The sequence below is a fragment of the Malaclemys terrapin genome, chromosome 4 (assembly GCF_027887155.1).
Source record: "Malaclemys terrapin pileata isolate rMalTer1 chromosome 4, rMalTer1.hap1, whole genome shotgun sequence".
NCBI classification, from domain to species: Eukaryota; Metazoa; Chordata; order Testudines; family Emydidae; genus Malaclemys; species Malaclemys terrapin.
This window is the reverse complement of record NC_071508.1, coordinates 36,174,628-36,196,650: the sequence shown is the minus strand read 5'-3', so window position 1 is coordinate 36,196,650 and position 22,023 is coordinate 36,174,628. Positions and strand designations below refer to the sequence as shown.

At 55.5% G+C, this 22,023-nt stretch overlaps 1 protein-coding gene across 1 annotated transcript; it reads left to right on the top strand.

Annotated features, from left to right (window-relative positions):
- The first annotated feature begins 1,181 nt into the window (after positions 1-1,181).
- On the top strand, positions 1,182-14,450 carry LOC128836350 (kinesin-like protein KIF21B). Its single transcript, XM_054026559.1, has 8 exons — positions 1,182-1,243; positions 4,311-4,446; positions 4,946-5,126; positions 6,443-6,607; positions 8,253-8,370; positions 9,431-9,601; positions 11,115-11,314; positions 12,697-14,450. The coding sequence occupies exons 1-8, from the start codon at positions 1,199-1,201 to the stop codon at positions 12,749-12,751; spliced, it is 1,071 nt and encodes a 356-aa protein (XP_053882534.1). The 5' UTR covers positions 1,182-1,198; the 3' UTR covers positions 12,752-14,450.
- Positions 14,451-22,023: the final 7,573 nt, after the last annotated feature.

The window sequence follows — 22,023 nt, the reverse complement described above, 5'->3', positions numbered from 1 at the left end:
AGAATGTGGTGTTAGGGAGCTGCCTACCAGCCTCTCGTTCATTTTCTGACCTATTCATGCTGACAACAACACCTCCTTTGTCAGCCTTTTTGATTATGATGTCAGAGTTTTTCCTGAGGCTGTGGATGGCATTGTGTTTTGCACGGCTGAGGTTATGGGGCAAGTGATGCTGCTTTTCCGCAATTTCAGCCCGTGCACCTCGGCAGAAGCCTCTGTATAGAAGTCCAGTCTGTTGTTTCGACCTTCAGGAGGAGTCCACGCAGAATCCTTCTTTTTGTAGTGTTGGTCGGAAGGTCTCTGTGGGTTAGTATGCTGTTCAGAGGTGTGTTGGAAATATTCCTTGAGTCGGAGATGTCGAAAGTAGGAGTCTAGGTCACAACAGAACTGTTTAATGTTCGTGGGGGTGGTGGGGCAGAAGGAGAGACCCCGAGATAGGACAGATTCTTTTGTTGGGCTAAGAGTACAGCTGGATAGATTAACAATATTGTTGTGTGGGTTAAGGGAACTGCTGTTGTGGCCCCTTGTGGCATGTAGTAGTTTAGATAGTTTAGTGTCCTTTTTCTTTTGTAGAGAAGGAAAGTGTGTGTTGCAAATGGCTTGTCTAATTTTTGTAAGTCCAGCCACGAGGAAGTTTGTGTGGAAGGTTGTTTTTTTATGAGAGTATCCAGTTTTGAGAGCTCATTCGTAATCTTTCCCTGTTTGCTGTATAGGATGTTCATCAGGTGGTTCCACAGTTTCTTTTTAAGTGTGTGTGGCACAATCTGTCAGCATAGTCTGTGTGGTATGTAGATTGTAATGGATTTTTTTAAAAGACTGGGAGTGGATGGGTCATTACACAAAATAAAACTATTTCCCCTGCTTATTTTTCCCCCTACTGTTACTCACACCTTCTTGTCAACTGTTGGAAATGGGAAATCCTGATTATCACTACAAAAGTTTTTTTTTCTCCTGCTGATAATAGCCCACCTTAACTGAGTAGTCTCGTTATAGTTGGTATGGCAACACCCATTTTTTCATGTTCTCTGTGTGTATATATATCTCCCTCCTGTATTTTCCACTGCATGCATCCAATGAAGTGGATTTTAGCCCACAAAAGCTTATGCCCAAATAAATGTGTTAGTCTCTAAGGTGCCACAAGTACTCTTTGTTCTTAATCCTAGGCTTACATTCCTGTGTAGCCATACCCCCAGAAAAAGAAATGAGAGTTATTAAGAGGTTAAAGAAGGTAAAAATATATGTACAGGTGAGTTACAGTCTATAGCCCAACTAAGGGGCATACCAGTGATATAAAATGCTATTTATGGAGCCTTTATTAGTCATTATCTGTAAACATTCAGACATGGGTCAGATTAGTGATTTTGTCTCTTTTCCACCTGAAGAAACTGGAAACTTCACAAATGTCTGGACAGATAATTATTCACCTGAACGTCTGTGCAGAAGTTCATTATTCACTGTGTGAGCTCTCTACTGTTTAGAAATGTCAAATATCCATTCATGGAGCAGAAACAGTGCTGTGTCATCTAGGTGCCAATGGCGCTGAAAATAACACTGCAAAGCATGTGTGAATCACTCAGAGTCTGAAAATTGTTTGTCCAAACTCTTTGGTGAATAGTTACAGAAACGGAATCAGGGAAGAGTTAGGTATTTGTTGGGCTGTACAGGGCCTGGAGTAGCATGGAGTGTTCTGTATCATTCTGTCCTGCTCTGATGTTCATTAATCAGGGTGTGGTCAGTAAAGATGTGGGGTCACATGCTGCTGGCTTCACTATCACATATTGAAGCCAATGGTACAACCATGTTTCTCACACAAATAAAGCTACCGGGCTCTGATCCCTGACCTGGTGAGGTGATTTGATCACTGTACAGGGGATTGGTGAGAATAATATTGCAATACTGAGTCCAGTTCTTATAGTCCAGTTCTGGCATCAGTATTTTAAAAATGTTGAAAAATTAGAGATGTTACAGAGAAGAGACACAAAACTGTTTGAGAGCTGGAGAAAATGCCTTACAGTGAAACTTAAGAAGCTCAACCTGTTTAATTTATCAAAAAGATCGAGGTGACTTGATCATTGGTGTAAAATACCTTCATGGTAGAGAAAATAGCAGTTACTAAATGTCTCTTTAATTTAGCAGTGACAGGCATGACAAGAACCAGTGGCTGAAAGTTAAAGCCAGAGAAATTCAAATTTTACCTAAAGCACAAATTGGTAATAGCGACAATGATTAGCCACTGGAACAAACTACCCAGGGAAGTGATGAATTCTTCATCTCCTACGGTCTTCAAGATGCTGCCATTCTGGAAGATCTAAGTTAATCAAATGCAAGTTATTGGTCTCAGTAGAGTGGAGACTGGGTGAAATTCAATGGCTTGTGTTATACACGAGGTCAGAAAAAACAATGTAATGGTCCCTTCTGGATTTAAAATCTCTGAATGTGTGTGTGGCTGGGTTTTCTCACCAGTTTTCTTAACTGTGTTACTGTCCCTATTGCACCATTTCCTTCTTTCTCATTTTAATCCTGACGTTGTGCTGGTGGTTGAAATGTGGGTTGGTTTGTAGCTCTGTGCAGAATTCTATTTAAGGGTAAAAATGCCTAAGCTGCCTCTGCCTGGTCTGGCCAGTGCTATTGTTGTGAGGTTGCAGTCCCTGTTTGCCAGGTGTTCTCAGGGCCCTATAACCAGAGGGAGTATGTGATTCCAAGGAAGCAAGGCCTGCTGGGAAGGTGGAAGCGGGATATAAAACAGCTCTGTGGGTGCAGGGGGGAAGCCAGGTGAAGCAGTGGCAAGGTGGACTAGAGGAAGCTGGGACTGTAGCTAATGAGGAGCTGTGATTAGCTGACTCTGTCTGAGGAGGCCTAGCAGGAGGCCTGTGGGAGAAGTTTGAAGTAGCCCTGGGCCCCGTAAAGCAGAATAGTTTGAACTTTGAGGGTGGGCACTTGCTCCATAACACATGGTCCCATGGAGCCTGGAGCAGAGGGAGGGCTTAGGCACCAATTAGAGATGCAACCAAGGGTTGAAGAACTTTGTTCTTTATGTCAGCACTCAGTGGACCCCTGTAACCACGGTGTGTAGGACTTTGGGAACCCCCTGCCTTGAAAGGGACTGCAGGAACCTCTGTGCCCCCTGGAATCTAGGAGGAGAAGGACTAGTGGAATCCTTAACAGAAAGTGTTAAGGCTTTTGGAAGTTGTGTGTTGAAGGATTTCACACACCCTCTTGTAAGGGGGCTGCGTAAGCCTGAGTGTTTATGGGAACCCATGGAGGGCTTGAGCCTAGAGGGCCTGGAGCACAGACAGCACTGGCCTGGAGAATGTGTGTTATGAGAGGAGAGGGAGCACTTGTAAAGCAGAAAAAGGAGCAAGCCACATCCTGGGAAAGTGGCTGCTGTGGGCACCCATGGGAAGAAGAACTGCAGGAGCCTTGGAGCAGCAATAAGAATGGGGAATGGGAGGTTTGTGGTATTAGTTTATAGGCCTGTTTCTTAGCCTGAGAGAGAATTTTGGGTTTGACCTTTTGATACTCTTATATCCTTTACTAATATGTGTGAACAAAGAACAAAGACACAGTGTGTTACATCTGCCCACAAGAGATGGGGTGATAAGAGATGGAGTTAAAAGTGTTACAGGCTATGGTGGGAGTATAAAAGATGAGCATACACTGGAAGGCTGCCTGGCTCCTCTCTCAAGCCAAGGTCAAGCAACCAGTTAGGAGGGGCAAGGGGGAATGTGGGGCAGGCATAAGAAACACTAAAAGCCAAAGAAAAGCCTGGCCAGAACACGACCTCACTCCTTACCCCTCCCATGGGATACAGAAGAGGTGGGATGAAGATCCCAGACTCACGACCCTCCAAAATGGAACATGACCATAAATTGTAAGGAGTGGGACTAGGGGCATGTACTGCGAGTATGTTTGGGCTTGCTAAGAAAGAGGAGGTGGGAATGGGGACACGGGAAAATGCTGTGTGGCATCAGAGCTGGGAACAGAACACTGGGAATCGTGCTCTGCTAGTGGCTAGAACTATGGATATTCTTGCTTGGAACTAACCCCAATAAGCACTGCATTGCCTGCACTTTGAACTTCTGGTCTTCTGCTTTCTCTCTGCGTGACAAGAACCAGGGAACCAGGGTGTGACCTGCCCCTGGGGGGCCTGTCTCGGGAGCAGGCTGCCCGGCAGCTTCTGTCTGTGGTTTGCTTTGCTCCGGAGCCCCACTAGCAGGCCCTGGCAGCCTCGTGGGGCGGGATCTGGCTTCGTCCTGGGTCACCCAGCCAGGGCCCTCCTGCTGATGCCCTTGCTCTCTCTCTCCCACGGAAAGGGCCTCATTAACCCCGTGGGCGGTGCCAGGAGCGCCCGGACAGCCCCGCTGCAGTGCATCTCCGTGGAGGAAGGACACTCCAAGCCCGTTCTCCGCGTGGACGCCACCAACGAGCTGCTCTTCTCCGGATCCAAAGGTGCGCGCCTCAGGGGCGGGCCGGCTGCTGAGCTCTGGGTGTGATCATTGGGGAGTGAGCCTGTTACCCAGGGGAGGGGCTGAGCCACCCCAAACTGCGGGGACAGGACAGGAGCCTCTTGCTCAGACGGCACCAGCCTGCCTGAAAGCCACAACGGGCCGGTGCAGTTCTGGGTCCCCCCAGCAGAGGGCAGCAATGCTGCACGAGTCATTAGGCTGAACAGCTGTGTGGTGACATCCCTGAAGCGAATTGTTGGGGCCTCTGCCCGGTTCCTAGTGGCTGGATGTTCACCTCGCACCTGGCACTAATAGACCCTCGCCCCGTTGGCAGGTCTGGCAGAGGTGCCAGAGGCTGGATGGGCCACAGGGACTGAGCTCCCCTGGGGCACTCGTGGGAGCAGGGGGAGGCGGGGGAGAGAGGGAGGGAGGAAGCCATGGGGATCCTTTGCTGAGGACAGGAAGGGTCCCGCAGTGTCATGTGCTCCTGCCTCCTCCCGCAGACCGGAGCTGCAAAATGTGGAACCTGGTGACGGGCCAGGATATCGCCTCGCTAAAGGGCCACCCCAATAATGTGGTGTCCATCAAGTACTGCAGCCACTCAGGGTTGGTCTTCACTGTCTCCACCTCCTACATCAAGGTGTGGGATATCCGGGATTCGGCCAAATGCATCCGCACCCTCACGTAAGTACCTGACGCACCGAGGCTGCCCTGTGGGCCTGGCCAAGCTCGACGCACCGCCCTGCCAGCATTCTGCACTCAGGGCAGCATTGCAAAGGCCAAGTGGCCGGGCTGGTCTGCAGGGCTGAGTCTAGGAATGCTGCAATGCTGGTCGTTCTAGCCTGGCCTGGCTCGTGGAAGCTCCGTGGCTTGGTGCTCTGCTCTCAGGGAAGTTGCTCCTCTCGTCTGTTTCAGGGGGCACCGTGCACCCTACAGTTGCTTTGATCAGGGATGGGTAATGACCCATCTGCAGCTGCCAGCGCCGTTTCCAGACCCCAGCGAAACAGCCCCTCTCTCTGGTGCCCAGCCACAGACTGAGACTTCTCTTTTAGGCTTCCCCAATCTGACTGGCGGGAACAGGAGCGGCGCCAGGGTTTTTGGCGCCCTAGATGGGAGTCCTTCTGTGCTCCCGGTCGGTGGCGGCAATTCAGCGGTGGGGGGGTTCTTCTGTGCTCCCGGTCGTCGTCGGCAATTCAGCGGTGGGGGGGTCCTTCTGTGCTCCCGGTCGTCGTCGGCAATTCAGCGGTGGGGGGGTCCTTCTGTGCTCCCGGTCGTCGTCGGCAATTCAGCGGTGGGGGGGTCCTTCTGTGCTCCCGGTCGTCGTCGGCAATTCAGCGGTGGGGGGGTCCTTCCGTGCTCCCGGTCGGGGGCGGCAATTCAGCGGTGGGGGGGTCCTTCCACGCTCCCGGTCTTCGGGTCACTTCGGCGGCGGGTCCTGGAGCAAGTGAAGGACCCGCTGCAGAATTGCCGCCGAACACCCGGAGCGCGGAAGGACCCCCCACCGCCGAATTGCCGCCCCTCCCCCCCGCGCCCCCCTCCCCCCAAATCCTGGTGCGGTCGCCTAAATGGAAGCGCCAGCCCTGGGCGGGAACATGCCTGGGCTGCCTGTCAACATCAACTCCAGGCCAGGGGTGGGGTTTGTGTCGCTCCGCCCTGGGCGTGGAGCTGGCATGCCTGCTGGTACGGGTCTGGCTGGCTGCGCGGCAAGGCACCTCCCTTGGGTGCCGAAAGCTGCTGCCTGGGTCACCCTTGCTGTGCCGTTGCTCCCGGCTTGAGGGGACGTGGGGCTGAGCGGGGGGGTCTCATCCTGGCACCACTGGCACTGCATATGGCCAGGAAGTGGCGTTGCTTCCCCCTATAGATGGCTGGGGACAGACGCTGTCCAGCCTTCTAATCAGTCCACAATGGGCTAGATCTTCCATTCCACATTGTGTAAATTGCCCCCTCCCTCCCCCGAGGGTCTCTGCCTTGAGGCTCACCTGTTTGTCTCTTTGGCTTAGCTCTTCAGGTCAGGTGATCTCTGGGGACGCCTGTGCTGGGACGACCACCCGCACCATCGCCAGCGTGCAGGGGGAGCACCAGAGCAACCAGATGGCACTCAACCCCACCGGCACCATGCTCTACGCTGCCGCCGGGAACATTGTCCACATCTGGGAGCTCAACAGGTCTGGGCGGGGCTAACTCGGGCCCCCAGGCAGGGGCAGCTCTTGTGGGGAGGCAGACGGTGCTGCGTAGGCAGAGGGAGCAGTCGTTCTGGGCTGAGCGGGGGCCCGCTCCCTCCCGGCTGGAAGCTGTGTTATTGAGGCAGGGGCGGATTTGGACTGGCACCGGAGGAAGCTGCACTGGCACAAACCCCAGCGTGGAGCAGCTTAGCTTGTTTGTCTTGGGCTTTGCACTACATCAGAATGATCTGGACAAATTGGAGAAATGGGCTGAGGTAAACAGGATGAAGTTTAACAAAGACAAATGCAAAGTGCTCCACTTAGGAAGGAAAAATCAGTTTCACACATACAGAATGGGAAGAGACTGTCTAGGAAGGAGTACGGCAGAAAGGAATCTAGGGGTTATAGTGGACCACAAGCTAAATATGAGTCTACTGTGTGATGCTGTTGCAAAAAAAGCAAACATGATTCTGGGATGTATTAACAGGTGTGTTGTGAGCAAGACACGAGAAGTCATTCTTCCGCTCTACTCTGCTCTTGTTAGGCCTCAGCTGGAGTATTGTGTCCAGTTCTGGGCACCGCATTTTAAAAAAGATGTGGAGAAATTGGAAAGGGTCCAGAGAAGAGCAACAAGAATGATTAAAGGTCTTGAGAACATGACCTATGAAGGAAGGCTGAAAGAATTGGGATTGTTTAGTTTGGAAAAGAGAAGACTGAGAGGGGACATGATAGCAGTTTTCAGGTATTTAAAAGGGTGTCATAAGGAGGAGGGAGAAAACTTGTTCACCTTAGCCTCTAAGGATAGAACCAGAAGCAATGGGTTTAAACTGCAGCAAGGGAGGTCTAGGTTGGACATTAGGAAAAAGTTCCTAACTGTCAGGGTGGTTAAACACTGGAATAAATTGCCTAGGGAGGTTGTGGAATCTCCATCTCTGGAGATATTTAAGAGTAGGTTAGATAAATGTCTATCAGGGATGGTCTAGACAGTATTTGGTCCTGCCATGCGGGCAGGGGACTGGACTCGATGACCTCTCGAGGTCCCTTCCAGTCCTAGAATCTATGAATCAGCCCCAGCAGCTGCTGATCACGCCCAAGGGGGGCTGAAAGTAGGACCCAGTGCTCCTCTCCCAGCTGCAGCCCTTAGGGCAGGGGTGGGGAACCTTTTCTCTGTCACTGGCCATTGACCCACAGGAAAAATCAATCACGGGCCACTTACCTGCCAGGAGGGCGTGGAGGCTTGGGGCTTCCCCTGCAGTGGGTGGTGGGAGAGGGCGCCACGGGCCAGATGAAATTAACTAAGGGGCTGGATCCAGCCTGCAGGCCGTAGCTTTCCCCGCCCCTGCCTTAGGAGATTGGTGGACAAGCCGGTCACCCCCTGACACCGCATCTGAGCCCAGCTCCCTGCCCCTAGCCCAAGGCCACAGTCACGGCCCATGGTGCTGAGGGATGTGGTATCCCCGAGATTGCTCCGTGCTCTGCGCCTCGGAGCCCGAGGTCCCCACTTCTGCTTGGGATGGTGGAGAGAGGCCTGGGGCTGGGAGGGTCCCTGCTGGGAGCCTTGGAGACTGGGCCAGCGAAGGGCCTGCAGGAACGAGCGCCTCCTGCTGAGCGCACCCCAGACCCTGACGCCCCGGGCTCCTGCTTGTAGGTTGCAGCCTATCGGGAAGCTGACCGGCCACATCGGGCCTGTGATGTGTCTCACTGTGAACCAGACTGCGAGCAACCATGACCTGGTCGTCACCGGCTCCAAGGATCACTACGTCAAGGTACCCTGGGACCCTCCCTCCCTCCCGCTCACAGGCAGCACAAGGGGCCTTTGAGCCCAGGAACCGCTGCTTGTGCCAGCCCTCCCCACCCCCATGCATAGCCGCTCTCCCGGAGGTGCCAGCTACAGGGGCTCGCTGCCCACCAAAGGCCTGGCGAGGAGGGGACATGCTGGGTGGTTTTGTCCAGAGCGCCCAGCGTCGGCCTAACTCCGCTCCTATGGGGGGCGGGAAGGAGCCGTTCTGTTGATCTCAGCGGGCGCAGAGGGAGGCCAGTACTGAGCACATTTGCAAATGCCACTAGGGTCTGAGAAATGCCATGAGCCCCCCAGCGCTCGTGGCCTGAAGGACCTGGTGGCTTTGCAGCTGGCCAGCGTTCCTGTCCCCACACCTGCCAGGTGTGTCTGTGGGTCACGGGGAGCAGGGTCTGTGCACTGCCCCTAAGAGCGTCCTGGAACCCAGATCTGGGAAATGATGGAGGAGCTGCCATGTCTCAAAGTGCTGGGCAGCTCGGCAGCCGTGGAGACCAGAATTCCAGGTGCCCGGCCCAGGCCTCCCCTCCGCACCCCCCGCTTCCTCCTGATGCCTCACGCGTGGAAAGTGGAACCCACCTCCTCCTGCCCTCTGTGGCCTCTGCTGAACCTGCTGCCAAGGAGGCTATTTTGTCTTTGCAACGTGGCCCCTGCCAGCCGGACGCTGAGCTGCGTCCGCACGTTGGCCACCAAACCATTGGAGGAGGTGGAGATTTCCAGTCCCAGCTGAGCGAGGTTCGAACCTGCGACCTGTATCTCAGCCCTAGTGCTGAGCCATCGTGTCCCCACATGGCCTCTGCCCAAGGATCCCAGCGTGGCGTAAGCAGGCAGAACCCTGCCGCTGCCAATCCATCCCTGTCTCATTTCACTGGGCCGTGGCTCAGCATCCCAGTGGTAGCTGTGTGGTCGGACGCTCTCGCCATCCCCCTACCTTGCTGAAAGGGCTGTTGCTGGCCTAATGACCTGAGAGCGACTGGTCTCCTTTGCCACCGGGGTTCACAGCAGCTGCCCTCCGGGCTGTTGCCTTGCAGATGTTTGAGATTGCGGACAGCGTGGTGGGGAACGTCGGCCCCACCCATAACTTCGAGCCCCCGCACTACGACGGCATCGAGTGTCTGGCCATCCAGGGCGACGTGCTCTTCAGCGGCTCCGGGGACAACGGGATCAAGAAGTGGGACCTGCAGCAGCAGGAGCTCCTCCAGGTACGGAGGGGGACGAGCAGGAAGGCCCTGCTGCTGGGCGGGGGGCAGAGAGATGGGCTAGATCCGCAGCGTGCTGTTTCGAGGGCCAGTGCCAGGGTCTGGAGCGAGGACTTAGAACCTGCTGGAGAGTCGCTGTCCAGTCTGGAGCGTGCTCCCGCCATCCTGGGGGCAGAGGATCAGAGAGTAGACACAGAGACCCCATCCCTACGTTGCACATGGGGCCTCCAGGCAATGGAAGAGCCCCGGGGGTTGCAAACGACAGTGGCTGGCAGGGTGGGTCCCGAAGGCAGTTTACAGCCGTGGGCAATGCACGGTAGCCAGTTCTATAGGGCTGGGCCCCACCTGCTGCGGTTAAAGGGCTCAGTGGCCTATGGGGAATGGGGACAGGTTGGTCTGGGGGTAGATAGCGCTCGGCGTTGTCCCTATTTCTGACCCCGGTGAGTGTGGCTGTCTGGTCTCCGGGCGCCACAGGCCGCGGTGCCTGGCTCTCCAGGTCAGTGGTGACGCGCTGCAGTGCGGGGATGGCCTCCGGTGGGTCTGGGATAGAGCAGCAGCGGAAGGGGGCGTGCAGGCCGGTGCTGGGAGGCAGGAGGTCTGGCTCTGCCATGAGACTTGGCTAACATTTCAGAGGCCTCCAGTGATATTTTTTTTTTTTTAGTGGTGAGGGGCTCTGTTTTGGAGAACCTACCATGTGCCCGCCCGGGGCTGGGTTGTTCAGAGGAGCTGGGCACTGTGGGAGTCAAGGGGAGCAGTGGGGGCTCTGCCCCTCTGAAAATGGGGTGGTCGAGGTGTCCCCCAAAATGGAGCTGCCCAGAGCTAGTCACCATTTGTGGCTGTGTGACCCTCCCCCACAGTCTCTCCCCTATGAAATGAGGCTAATGCTCATTTTTCTTCCCACTGGAGCGCTGAGGATTGATGGCAGACAAATAATTAGAGAGATGGGGGGTGAGGGGGAATCTCTTTTATTGGACCAGCTCCTGTGGGTGGAAGGGACAAGCTTTCAAGCCCCACCCTGGAAGAAGAGCTGAGTTTGCAGACTTGTCCCTTCCCCCCCTCCCCCCCCCCTGAAATTGGTCCAATCAAAGAGATTCTCTCCCCCATCTTGTGTGTCTCGTATCCTGGTTGCCAGCTCGGCTTGGATTGATTAGAGCTTGGAGATCCCCTGGTCAATCCCAATGAGCAATTGTCTCCTGGGGCGGAGCCCTCTTCTCTCCTGCTGAGCTGCTTCTGTAGCTCACCAGAGTCCCCTTGTCTTGAATTCAAATCCTCGGCTGCTGCTTGATGAGAAATCGAGCGGAGCTTAAAAATTCCAGCTCTCAGCCACGGTACAGATGTGGGGGGTTTGTCTCAGCCCATTACAGAGCCAGCAGCCAGCTGCAAACCCAGCATCTGGCTCTGGCTGCTGGCCTGACCCTGCCCTGGAGCTCAGGGGGCAGTTTGGGTCTTGATGGCCCCGGCTGGCAGCGTGGATCGTGGGCGCTCACTGGCTCTGCCCTGTCTCTGTGCCTGCCAGCAAATCCCCAACGCGCACAAGGACTGGGTCTGCGCCCTGGCCTTCGTCCCCGGCCGCCCCATGCTGCTGAGCGCCTGCCGCGGGGGTGTGGTGAAGGTCTGGAACATGGAGAACTTCTCGCCCGTTGGGGAGATCAAGGGCCACGACAGCCCCATCAATGCCATCTGCACCAATTCCAAGCACATATTCACTGCTTCCAGGTGAGGGCAGTGGGTAGGGCTAGGCCCCTGCGGCATGGGGGAGGGAGGTCTGACCCCAAACTCCCCCCAGTGCAGCAGAGCTGCAGGAGCTCTCCAAACCCACTGTTGCTCCCCCCATGTGGCAGGGCCTGGAATGGCACTGGGAGTGAGGGATGGGAACAGCGCCGGAGCCGGGCTGCAGGAGGTTTGGTGTGGGGCAGCAGTCGGCTGCAGGGCCCCCAACCCCTCCCCATCTAGCCTCTCCTCTCCTCCATCTCTCAGCCATTGTTAGGTCGCCCCACAGTGAGGCTCTTCTGCCCCATCCAGTTATGCCAAGCGCTGGTCCTGCCCTGCCCCGCCATGCTTTTGGGATGCTCTTGCCAGCTCCTTTGATGTGCCGGGACTAGCCAGACCTGGTGCTGCTGGCCCTGCCACCCTCAGTGCAGAGAACGGACTTCCTGCCAACCGGGCACCAGCTCCTCCTCGACGGCGCCTTGTGCATCTCTAATGAGAGCACCACCGCCCCCTCCTTCTGCTCCCCGGCCCCTGTGCACAGCCCTGGCCCCCAGAGGGGGTCCCCGGGTTCACAATGTCTCTGGCACCGTCTCTGATCTCCTCTTTTCCGACCATGTCCCTTTTCTCCTTTCCTTTCTCTTCCCCCCCCCTCCCCCCTCTGTTTCTCTCTGTGCCGCAGTGACTGCCAGGTAAAGCTATGGACTTACGTGCCTGGACTCACCCCCTGCCTTCCTCACCGCGTCCTTGCCATAAAGGGGCGTGCCACTAGCCTGCCTTGACCCTCCTCCTCCTCTCTCTGGCTCTCACCCCCTCTGGCTCTCTCTCCTTTTCTTTCTCTGTCTCTTCTCTCTCCGCTCTGGTCTCAGCTGCTTCTTAACAGTATGAGATTCTTTTGGATTTTCCCCCCATGTAGAGCTCTTTGCAAGAGGAGACTGTCCTCTTGCCCCCCCCCCCCCCCCCAGTCCCCCAGGTGATTGGATCCAGCGGCCAGCTCAGGGCTGCATGGGGTTTGCCCATCTGACTACTGCTCCTCCTGGGCCACTGCTGGGGGGATCCCCGCCCCATCCCCATCCCCCACTGCGTCACTGGCCACTGCCAGTGAGGTGCCACTGGCTGAGCCTGCGCTCTGGTAGAGTGCCCCGTTACTGGCGCTCTGGGGGATTATCCCGCTGGCGGGCAGCTGGGCGCATCTGCTCCCTCCTTGCGCCGGTGCCCGCCCGCTTGGGGCACAGCGGCCTTGCTCTCCTGGGCTGCAGCGTGATGCATTTGGGGGCGGGGGAGTTGGGGGCAGGGCGTGGCCTGTAGCTGATTGTACTCGCTGTGCTGCCTCTCCCAGCTGGGGCGGGGGCAGCCCCCGGCCTCACTTCCTCTCTCTCTTCCTTCCCCAGCGACCTGACAGTGAAGCTCTGGAGCTGGAGAAGATTGCTGAACGGCCCGACCTAGGCACTGGAAAGGCCGGAGCCAGGGGGACTGTCAGGCTCCCTGGCGGGCCCAGGCCCCAGCCCCTCTCCCTGGCTGTGAAGAGCTGGGAGCGGCCTGGCCTGTGTGTGCTCCAGTTTCCAGGACTCTGGGGTGACGGCGTCTCAGCTGGGGCTTTGTGAACTGCCCGCTTCCACGGCTAGGGGGCGTTGTTCCCGTCCAGCCCCACGCTGGGTTTCCATGATGCACAGGGCTTTCTGCTGACCAGGGCGTGGCCAGGCAGTGCTTCAGGACATGGCCTTGCCAGCCACGGGGAGGCCCCCAAGTTGAGAGACTCAACGGGATCATTCCAATCTGTCCCGCAGCCCGTTCAGCAGCCCCAGATCCTGGATGTGCGAGAGGGATCCTGCCACCTGCATCCTGCTGCTGGCCTCTGCTCCTCCTGGGTGCCTGGGGTCTCATTCCTTCTGCAAGCGGGTGCAGGCCCCTCTCCACGCTTCGTCGTTCAGCAGAGCTGGGATCTGCCGGCCGGTACCGAAATACGGAGAGGGCTTGTGTGCTGCCGACCCCAGCCTAGCACCAGCAGGGTGCATGGAGCCCCGTTCGCAGCACTGGCTGCGGTACCATCCTGGAGCTGGGACTCACTCTGTCCCATCTGCTACCATGTGTGCTGCAGGGGCAGGGCTGACTAAGGTCTAGCACCCTACGGCTCACCCCTTTCAGGCCCCCAATTAGCGGTTAGCACCGTAGAGCCAGAGTGCTAGCCCGGTTCCCACTAATCACTGGTGACAGGGCACAGTGTCCACTTCAGAAGCTGACTCCTTTAGCCCCCAAAGCCTTGGGGGAAGCCTGTGGTTCCGACAGGTCCCATCCCTTAGGCTCCTCAGGACACAGTAGTAACCCCCCTTCTGAGGGCCCTGTTCTGCAGCCCTTATGTTGGGCAGGGCCGTGGGCCTGCAGCAGGAGACTGCTTGGCAGCGCTCCCCAGCATAAGGGTTACAGACCTGGGGCTGCACTACTCGGAAGGTGGAGTCTCATGAGCAACGGGGTGTCCCAGCACTGACTCTCTCCCAGGACCCTGTTTCCTTCCTGGTCCTTTACACTCAGCCCTTCCACCTCCCCCTGACCCCCATTTCAGGTACGATCCCCCAAAGAGCACAAGGGTCAGTTTTTTCTCTGAGCTGACAGCGTCTCCCATGCCACCACCCACTTCAGCCCTAGAAACAAAGTCACTTGCTTTAAGATTCCAAGGCAAAGTTTCTCTCTGGCCAGAGCTGGGTTGTGGGACCCAGGGGAGTAGGACAAATGGCCTTCATCGGTGGCCTCTTCAAAGGCAGTGGGCCATTGGCACTGGGACTGACCCAGAGCGGGGCTCGTTCCACCCCTCCCTGCCATACCTCAAAGTTCCGCCCCACGATTCTTCTGGTGCCCAGCCCTGCAACTCTTAGCTGAATTGTCCCATGCCTCACCCTGTTCGTCCAGGGGCTCCTCCACCTTCCACTACAGCCCTGCTTTACCCTGGGGACAATGCCCAGCCTGGGGTGTAGTCTGTCTGCGTGATCCCCACCAGGCACTGGCAGGAGCACTGCTTTACATTAAGGTTCTTTTGGTGATGGGCTAACCTTACCCCGGTCCTGCATTTCCAGTGTGAACAGCTGGAGATGGAAACCCAGACAATAGAGATGGAGCAGGACTAACCGTGGTCACTTTGTCTAGCCCTCACCCTGTGTCTATACTATAGAAGTATTGCAAACAGCAGTGCATTTCCTGCCCGGATAGGATTTTGGAGATGTTAACGCTTGCTACGGCTTTCTCGCTGTATGGGTTGTGGGATCCATTGGAGCGGTCTGTGTTCAGGAGAAGATGTGTAGATCTTTTATACCTTGATGTATTACTGTAATTACAATTATTTAATCAATAAAATGAATAAAAGCATTAAAGTACATCAAAAAACATCAAAATGAAACAGAGGAATGCTATGTACAGGTGTGGGAGATTGCATGTGAGTGATGTTCGTCCATCGTTATCGATGAAGACCTCAACCACTCATTCTTTCGATGACCGGGCTCTGTACGTCTGAAGATGACTGATCAGTCCTCTTCGGGCCTGGAACGTCCTGTCACATGTCGGGCAGGACATGTAATGGCACTCTCGATGATGTACAAGCAGCTCTGGACTTGCGCAGCTCACGCTTTTTTTCCAGCCTCAGCAATTCGCCTCGCCTCAGAGGTATTACTGCCTGTGTGAATGAATGTATAGCCACAGCCTGACTGGGACAGCTGTCCTTCATTAGCAAGGCGAGTTTCGCTAAGGGCTGCAGTGTCAATGTTGTAGCGTGCGAGCTCTCTAGCGACAAGTGCTGTTCTTCTCTCCGGTCTATCGGCCGTGAAGTTGCCCAGTAACATGTGCACATTCCATGTGCCAATAGTGATCGGTGTCACTCTACGTTTTGTTTTTATACGACCGCTTTTGTGGGATCCCCGCCAGCTGCGGTATGCTGGCCAGGGTAAGGTGAAGCAGGCAATGTTTAAGGCACCTTTTCTAGTCCCCTCCTCGTTCTACGGAGATGAGCAGTGCAATCCTGAATAGGGCTGCTCAGTCGCTCAAGAAGATGCCGAGCTCCACTGCTGCTTCGGTCAGTGAGGAACGACCATTATGCCTGAGCCGCCTATGTGCAGGTCCGCAGCTACAGCTTCCAGTGTATCCACACCTGCTGCTTCCTCGCTCGCCCATCGCCACAGGACTTGATATGATGTAATAGGATACGATATTATGTCGAGACTTGCGCATGAATTGGATTAAAGTGAGGGAGAGTTGCGCGACGTCAGCCTCACTCTCTCTTCCCAGTTCCTATCTGTATCCAGTGGCAAGAACAGAAGTCGAGACGGCTGGAAATAGGGCAGGGCGCAGTGGATGACCAGGACGCCTACGTGTCTTGTTGTGCTCTTAAGCGTTCCACAACGCTTGCTGTCATCACCTTCCTGACCATTGAACCAGTTGCCTCAGTCAGCCGGATCCAGCCTTTGCATGCAATGGGTAGACAGGCCCTAACTCACCGAGAGTCTCATACTCATCGGCTACCCTCACCTGGTTTAGCCCACCGGTCGAGACGGTCTCCGGGGTGTGGCCGCTGTCACATGCTGACAGCTACTTGGAGCCACAGGTGAGAGCTGGGTATTGTCAAGTGGGGACCAAAGTGGATGAGCTACTCCTAGGAGTACGACTGCTCCCCCATCAGAGGTACTACCCCTCCCTGACAACCCCATGTGAGTAGATAACCGCTCGATAGCTTTCTTCACCATTAGTTTTTGACAGGTTACCACACCCCATCCCCATTGCCGGCGCCGTCCCCATTTTTCTGTGTTTTGCCGGGGGAAGGTTGCGTACTTGTTTTGACATATTTAGAGAAAAAAGTATGAAAGACTAGAAAGAGAGGCTGTAAGGGGTTTGCAGCTCCCTCCCCGTCCGTCTGCGCAGGAGACAACACTAGGGTGACCAGACGTCCCGATAAAATCGGGACCGTCCCGATATTTAGGTATTTGTCCCGCATCCGATTGATCTTCGGGTCGGGACGCTGCACTCCGCTTTTTTTTTTTTTTTTTTCCTCCGCCGGCAGCACTCAGCTGTTCTCGGCTTTTTTTTTTTTCTTCTCCTCTGACTGCCAGCAGCACTCAGCTGTTCTCCGTTGGTTCCCCCCCCCCCCCCCCCCCCGCCTCCTAAAAACCAGAGGCTGAAGGTATGCATACCTAAGGAAGGGTGCATAATCTCCTCTGACTGCCCACAGCACTCGGCTGTTCTCAGCTCCTGCCCCCGACTGCCGGCAGCACTGGGCCACAGTAGGGAATTGGGAGAGGGAGCTGTTTGTGTCCTTATACCGGCAGCACTCAGTTTTTTGGGTTTTTTTGCTCCACCAGTGACCCCCCCCCCCCCCCCTTGTGTCCCGATATTTTCTTCCTGTCATCTGGTCACACTAGACAACGCCCCTCGCTATGATACTTCTGGGATACCTTGGTTCAGGGGAAAATTAGCTCAGTGTTAATGGTTCAGGCCTGCAGTCAGACCGAGCAAAGATAGAGAGTCTGTGTCACAGGGCAACGGTGAGGGATGATCTCTTCCGGCCTCTAAGTGCCCTCTACAGGCTGGTGTCTCGCCTGCCGCTGGTCCCGATGTACCTCCCAGACCCCGGTACCCCTCTACGTCCGGGTCCTGCCCCCAGCAGTAACCCACTATCTGGGTGTCCAAGGGAACCCCCAACCCTCTAACCACACCTTGCCTCAGTGGCTACTGCCAGTCACTGTCTAGCCCCCGCTCACTGGGGCGGACTGCAGTATATAAACCACGCATCATCGGCAAGGGGGGTTGGACCAGCTGCCTCTGCCTATCTCTCGGGTGCCCCTCTGCAGCCCGAGTACCTTTTTTAGGTGTAAGAGTATCCGGACTCACCCCTGCGGCGCCTCCTGCTGGTCATCCAGGGAATTAGCTCTCCAGCCTCTGGAGCGCCCTCTGCAGGCCAGTGATCCGCCTGTCCTCTGCACGCAGGCTCCCGTGTCCTTCCCAGGACCCCGGTGCCCCTTGCTCTGGGTGCTGCCCCCTGGCAGTACCCACACATGCTAGGTCTCCCCTCCCAGGTGAACCCCTACCCACTAACCCCACCTCACCTCAGGATAAGGCCACTGCCAGTCACCAGCTAGCCCCCACTCTCTGGGGCAGACTGCAGTATAAGCCACTCATCGGCAAGGTTGGGTTCGGACCTGCTGCCTTGGCTTGGGCTGCCCTCTGCAACCCCCAGTACCCCTTGGCCTATTACCAGGCCACAGCCTGGGGCTATCCAGGCTGGAGCTCCCCAGCTCCTCAGCCTTTCCCCAGCCCTGCTCCACTCAGGTATCCTGTCTAGCTCCCTGCAGCCAGGCCCTTCTCTCTCTGCACTCAGAGAGAGATGCTTGAGCACCTGGCTCCCAGCCTTCTTATACAGGCCAGCTGGGGCCTGATTGGGGCATGGCCCAGCTGTGGCTACTTCCCCAATCAGCCCAGTAGCTTTTCCCTTTGCCCCAGCCCTCTTCCAGGGCTGTTTTAAACCCCTCAGGCAGGAGTGCGGTAGCCACCCTGCTACACACACCCCACCTCAAGATCCCCTCCACCGGGGGGGGGTAGGGTGTCTGTCTATCCCTAACGCCCCAGCATTCCTCTCAGCTGGGCCCGCAGGAAATCCCTCTCTGCTCGCAGGCTGTCCAGTGCAAGGAGCAGCTGCTCACTTCCTCCATAGTTTGGGTTCCCATGGTTGCCTTTTCAGCTTCCCCATGGGATCCCAGGTTTGTCTGGGGCCTCCCTGCCCCTGACAATCCCCTCTGTGGGGCCCTGGTCGTCACCACCCCCTCCTTCGGGGCAGTCTCAGACCCAGCCTGATCCTCTGGCCTCCCCCGCCATCTCTGGGGGCTAGGCCGCTTTTCCCGGCGCCCCTTGTGGCAGAGGAGACACAGCCAGTGCTCACCCCTGCCCACCTCAGGGCTAGCCTGGGCCCTACGAGTTCCGTGAGGGCACTCCCCCTTCTTGTGCCCTGGCTCCCCACAGGCCCAACACAATTTGAGCCCCCCTGTTGGCTTCACAGGGGCCACTCGAGTCAGTCCACGGTCTGTCTCTGGCACAGCCCTTCCTTCAGGGCTCGCCTGAGCCCTTTGAGGGCACACCCTCTTCAAGTGTCCTGGTTCCCCACAGGCCCAACAGTTCTTTGACCTTGGCACCGGCCTCCTGCCCAAGGTGCCTGGCCCCCAATGAAGTCCTTGTGCCCTCCCACGCAGCAGCTGGAGCAGCCTGGCTTGCTGCTCGGCGAGACGGGCCACACGGGCTCTCCAATAATAGTCCTTCATGGTTTTCTCCACCTTTGGTTCTTAAGTCTCTGCATTGGGCAATAGTCCACAGTCCTTGCCTTGGCCCCTTGTGTCACGGGTGGACCGCTATATCCGCATTCTCCACCATATGTAAGAGTATCCGGACTCACCCCTGCGGCGCCTCCTGCTGGTCGTCCAGGGAATTAGCTCTCCAGCCTCTGGAGCGCCCTCTGCAGGCCAGTGATCCGCCTGTCCTCTGCACTCAGGCTCCAGTGTCCCTCCCAGGACCCCGGTGCCCCTTGCTCTGGGTGCTGCCCCCTGGCAGTATCCACACACGCTAGGTCTCCCCTCCCAGGGGAACCCCCACCCACTAACCCCACCTCACCTCCGGATAAGGCCACTGCCAGTCACCAGCTAGCCCCCACTCTCTGGGGCAGACTGTAGTATAGGCCACTCATCATCGGCAAGGTTGGGTTCGGACCTGCTGCCTTGGCCTAGCCCTGGGCTGCCCTCTGCAACCCCCAGTACCCCTTGGCCTATTACCAGGCCACAGCCTGGGGCTATCCAGGCTGGAGCTCCCCAGCTCCTCAGCCTTTCCCCAGCCCTGCTCCACTCAGGTATCCTGTCTAGCTCCCTGCAGCCAGGCCCTTCTCTCTCTGCACTCAGAGAGAGACTCTTGAGCTCCTGGCTCCCAGCCTTCTTATACAGGCCAGCTGGGGCCTGATTGGGGCATGGCCCAGCTGTGGCTACTTCCCCAATCAGCCCAGTAGCTTTTCCCTTTGCCCCAGCCCTCTTCCAGGGCTGTTTTAAACCCCTCAGGCAGGAGCGGGGTAGCCACCCTGCTACAGTAGGCCTTTATCTAGGCCTGCAGCCTGGGGTTTTGCCCAGCGCCCTCAATCAGGGCGGGGCGGCAATCGAGAAGGGGCTGTGGCCTACAGGCAGGCAGGCAGAGCAACAGAAGGTCCATTTGCCTGGCCACTGATCAGGGTGGGGCAGCAAGCAAGTAGGGGGGCTCTGGCCTACAGTCCGGCAGAGCTGTGGCAGTCTAGGGGAGGTTACCTCTCTGGTGGGAGAGTCAGCACAACCGTCTGGCATCCGGATTCAGGTGGGAGCCAGACCAATGCAGGCCTCCTGACAACCAGGTGGGGATGCTACCACTCCTGACGTTGGGTTGCCGGGGGTAGGGGAACCCAGGCCCTTCCACTCACCTACGTCCCATCCCAGGGCCCTAATAGAAGCGGAGTGGCCTGCCACTGGGTCAGCGGGGAAAATCCAACTGCAACACACTGGCTGGCTTGTAGTCAATGACACAGCTGAATCTGATTTGGCTTCCCTGGTCTCCTTCCTGCACGACCATTCTGTGTGTACATGGGTTCCAGGGTTGTTGTTTGCTTTGGACCACGAAAAAGTTCAAGGAGCTGAGATTACAGAAAAGTCCCATAAAATGTAAAAGGGCTTAAAGCCAATGGGGTTCTCTCTCTCCCTCTTTCTCTCTCCACATACACCACATCTATCTATCTATCCCCATACACCCTCTATCTATCTAGCTACATACTCCATAGACTCATAGACTCATAGACTTTAAGGTCAGAAGGGACCATTATGATCATCTGGTCTGACCCCCTGCATGCTGCAGGCCACAAAACCGTCCCTACCCTTCCCTTGACTCTGCTGATGAAGTCCCAAATCCTGTGTCTTGGTGACTTCAATTTGCAGAGAACCCTCCTGCTAGCGATCCCTGCCCCATGCTGCGGAGGAAGGCGAAAAACCTCCAGGGCCTCAGCCAATCTACCCTGGAGGAAAATTCCTTCCCAACCCCAAATATGGCGATCAGTAATACCCCGAGCATGTAGGCAAGAGTCTCCGGCCTGACCCTTGTTAGCCATTATACTATTTACCTACCATTGCTCGGTATTCCTCAGATAATATGTTTTATCATTAAACCATTCCCTCCATAAACTTATCTAACTTAATCTTAAAACCAGACAGGTCCCTCGCCCCCACCGTTTCCCTCGGAAGGCCGTTCCAATATTTCACCCCTCTGACGGTCAGAAACCTTCGTCTAATTTCAAGCCTAAACTTCCCCACGGCCAGTTTATATCCATTCGTTCTCGTGTCCACATTAGTACTAAGCTGGAATAATTCCTCTCCCTCCCTTGTATTTATCCCTCTGATATATTTAAAGAGAGCAATCATATCCCCCCTCAGCCTTCGTTTTGTCAGACTAAACAACCCGAGCTCCTCCAGTCTCCTTTCATACGACAGGTTTTCCATTCCTCTGATCATCCTAGTGGCCCTTCTCTGCACCCGTTCCAATTTGAGTTAATCTTTTTTAAACATGGGAGACCAGAACTGCACACAGTACTCCAAATGAGGTCTCACCAGCGCCTTATACAACGGAAGCAGCACCTCCTTATCCCTACTAGATATGCCTCGCCTAATGCATCCCAAGACCGCATTGGCTTTTTTCACCGCCACGTCACATTGTCGACTCATAGTCATCCTCCGGTCTACAAGAACCCCTAGGTCCTTCTCCTCTTCCGTTACTTCTAACCAATGCGTCCCCAGCTTGTAACTAAAATTGTTGTTAGTCATCCCTAAATGCATCACCTTACACTTTTCACTATTAAATTTCATCCTATTTCTGATACTCCAATTCACAAGCTCATTCAAGTCTCCCTGCAGAATATCCCTATCCTCCTCCGAACTGGCAATGCCTCCCACCTTCGTATCGTCCGCAAACTTTATCAGTCCACTCCTGCAATCGGTTCCGAGGTCAGTTATAAATAGATTAAATAAAATGGGTCCCAAAACCGAACCCTGAGGAACTCCACTGGTAACCTCCCTCTAACCTGACAGTTCACCCTTCAATACCACCCGCTGCATTCTCCCCATTAACCAATTCCTTATCCACCTCTGGATTTTCATATCGATCCCCATCTTTTCCAGTTTAATCAATAATTCCTCATGGGGTACAGTATCAAACGCTTTACTGAAATCCAGGTATATTAGGTCCACCGCATTTCCCTTATCTAATAAGTCCGTTACTTTCTCGAAGAAGGGGATCAGATTCGTTTGGCACGATCTGCCCTTCGTAAAACCATGTTGTAATTTATCGCACTTGCCATTAACCTCAAGGTCCTCAACTACTTTCCCTTTCAGAATTTTCTCCAGCACCCTGCACACTACAGATGTTAAACTAACAGGCCTGTAGTTACCCGGATCACTTTTTTTCCCTTTCTTGAAAATAGGAACCACATTAGCTATTCTCCAGTCTAACGGAACCACTCCCGAGTTTACAGATTCATTAAATATTATCGCTAATGGGCCTGCTATTTCCCGCGCCAATTCCTTCAATATTCTCGGATGAAGATCGTCCGGTCCTCCCGACTTAGCACCATTAAGGCATTCGAGTTTTGTTTCTACCTCGGATACGGTAATCCCCCATTCTGTTTGCCCCTCTGTCACGGT

Excerpts from the sequence above, each read along its gene's own strand:
- LOC128836350 (XM_054026559.1), top strand. The coding sequence starts at position 1,199 with ATGAGAGTTATTAAGAGGTTAAAGAAGGTAAAAATATATGTACAG. Across the intron at positions 6,608-8,252 it reads CACATCTGGGAGCTCAACAG|GTTGCAGCCTATCGGGAAGC; the intron begins GTCTGGGCGGGG and ends TCCTGCTTGTAG. Across the intron at positions 9,602-11,114 it reads AGCAGCAGGAGCTCCTCCAG|CAAATCCCCAACGCGCACAA; the intron begins GTACGGAGGGGG and ends TGTGCCTGCCAG.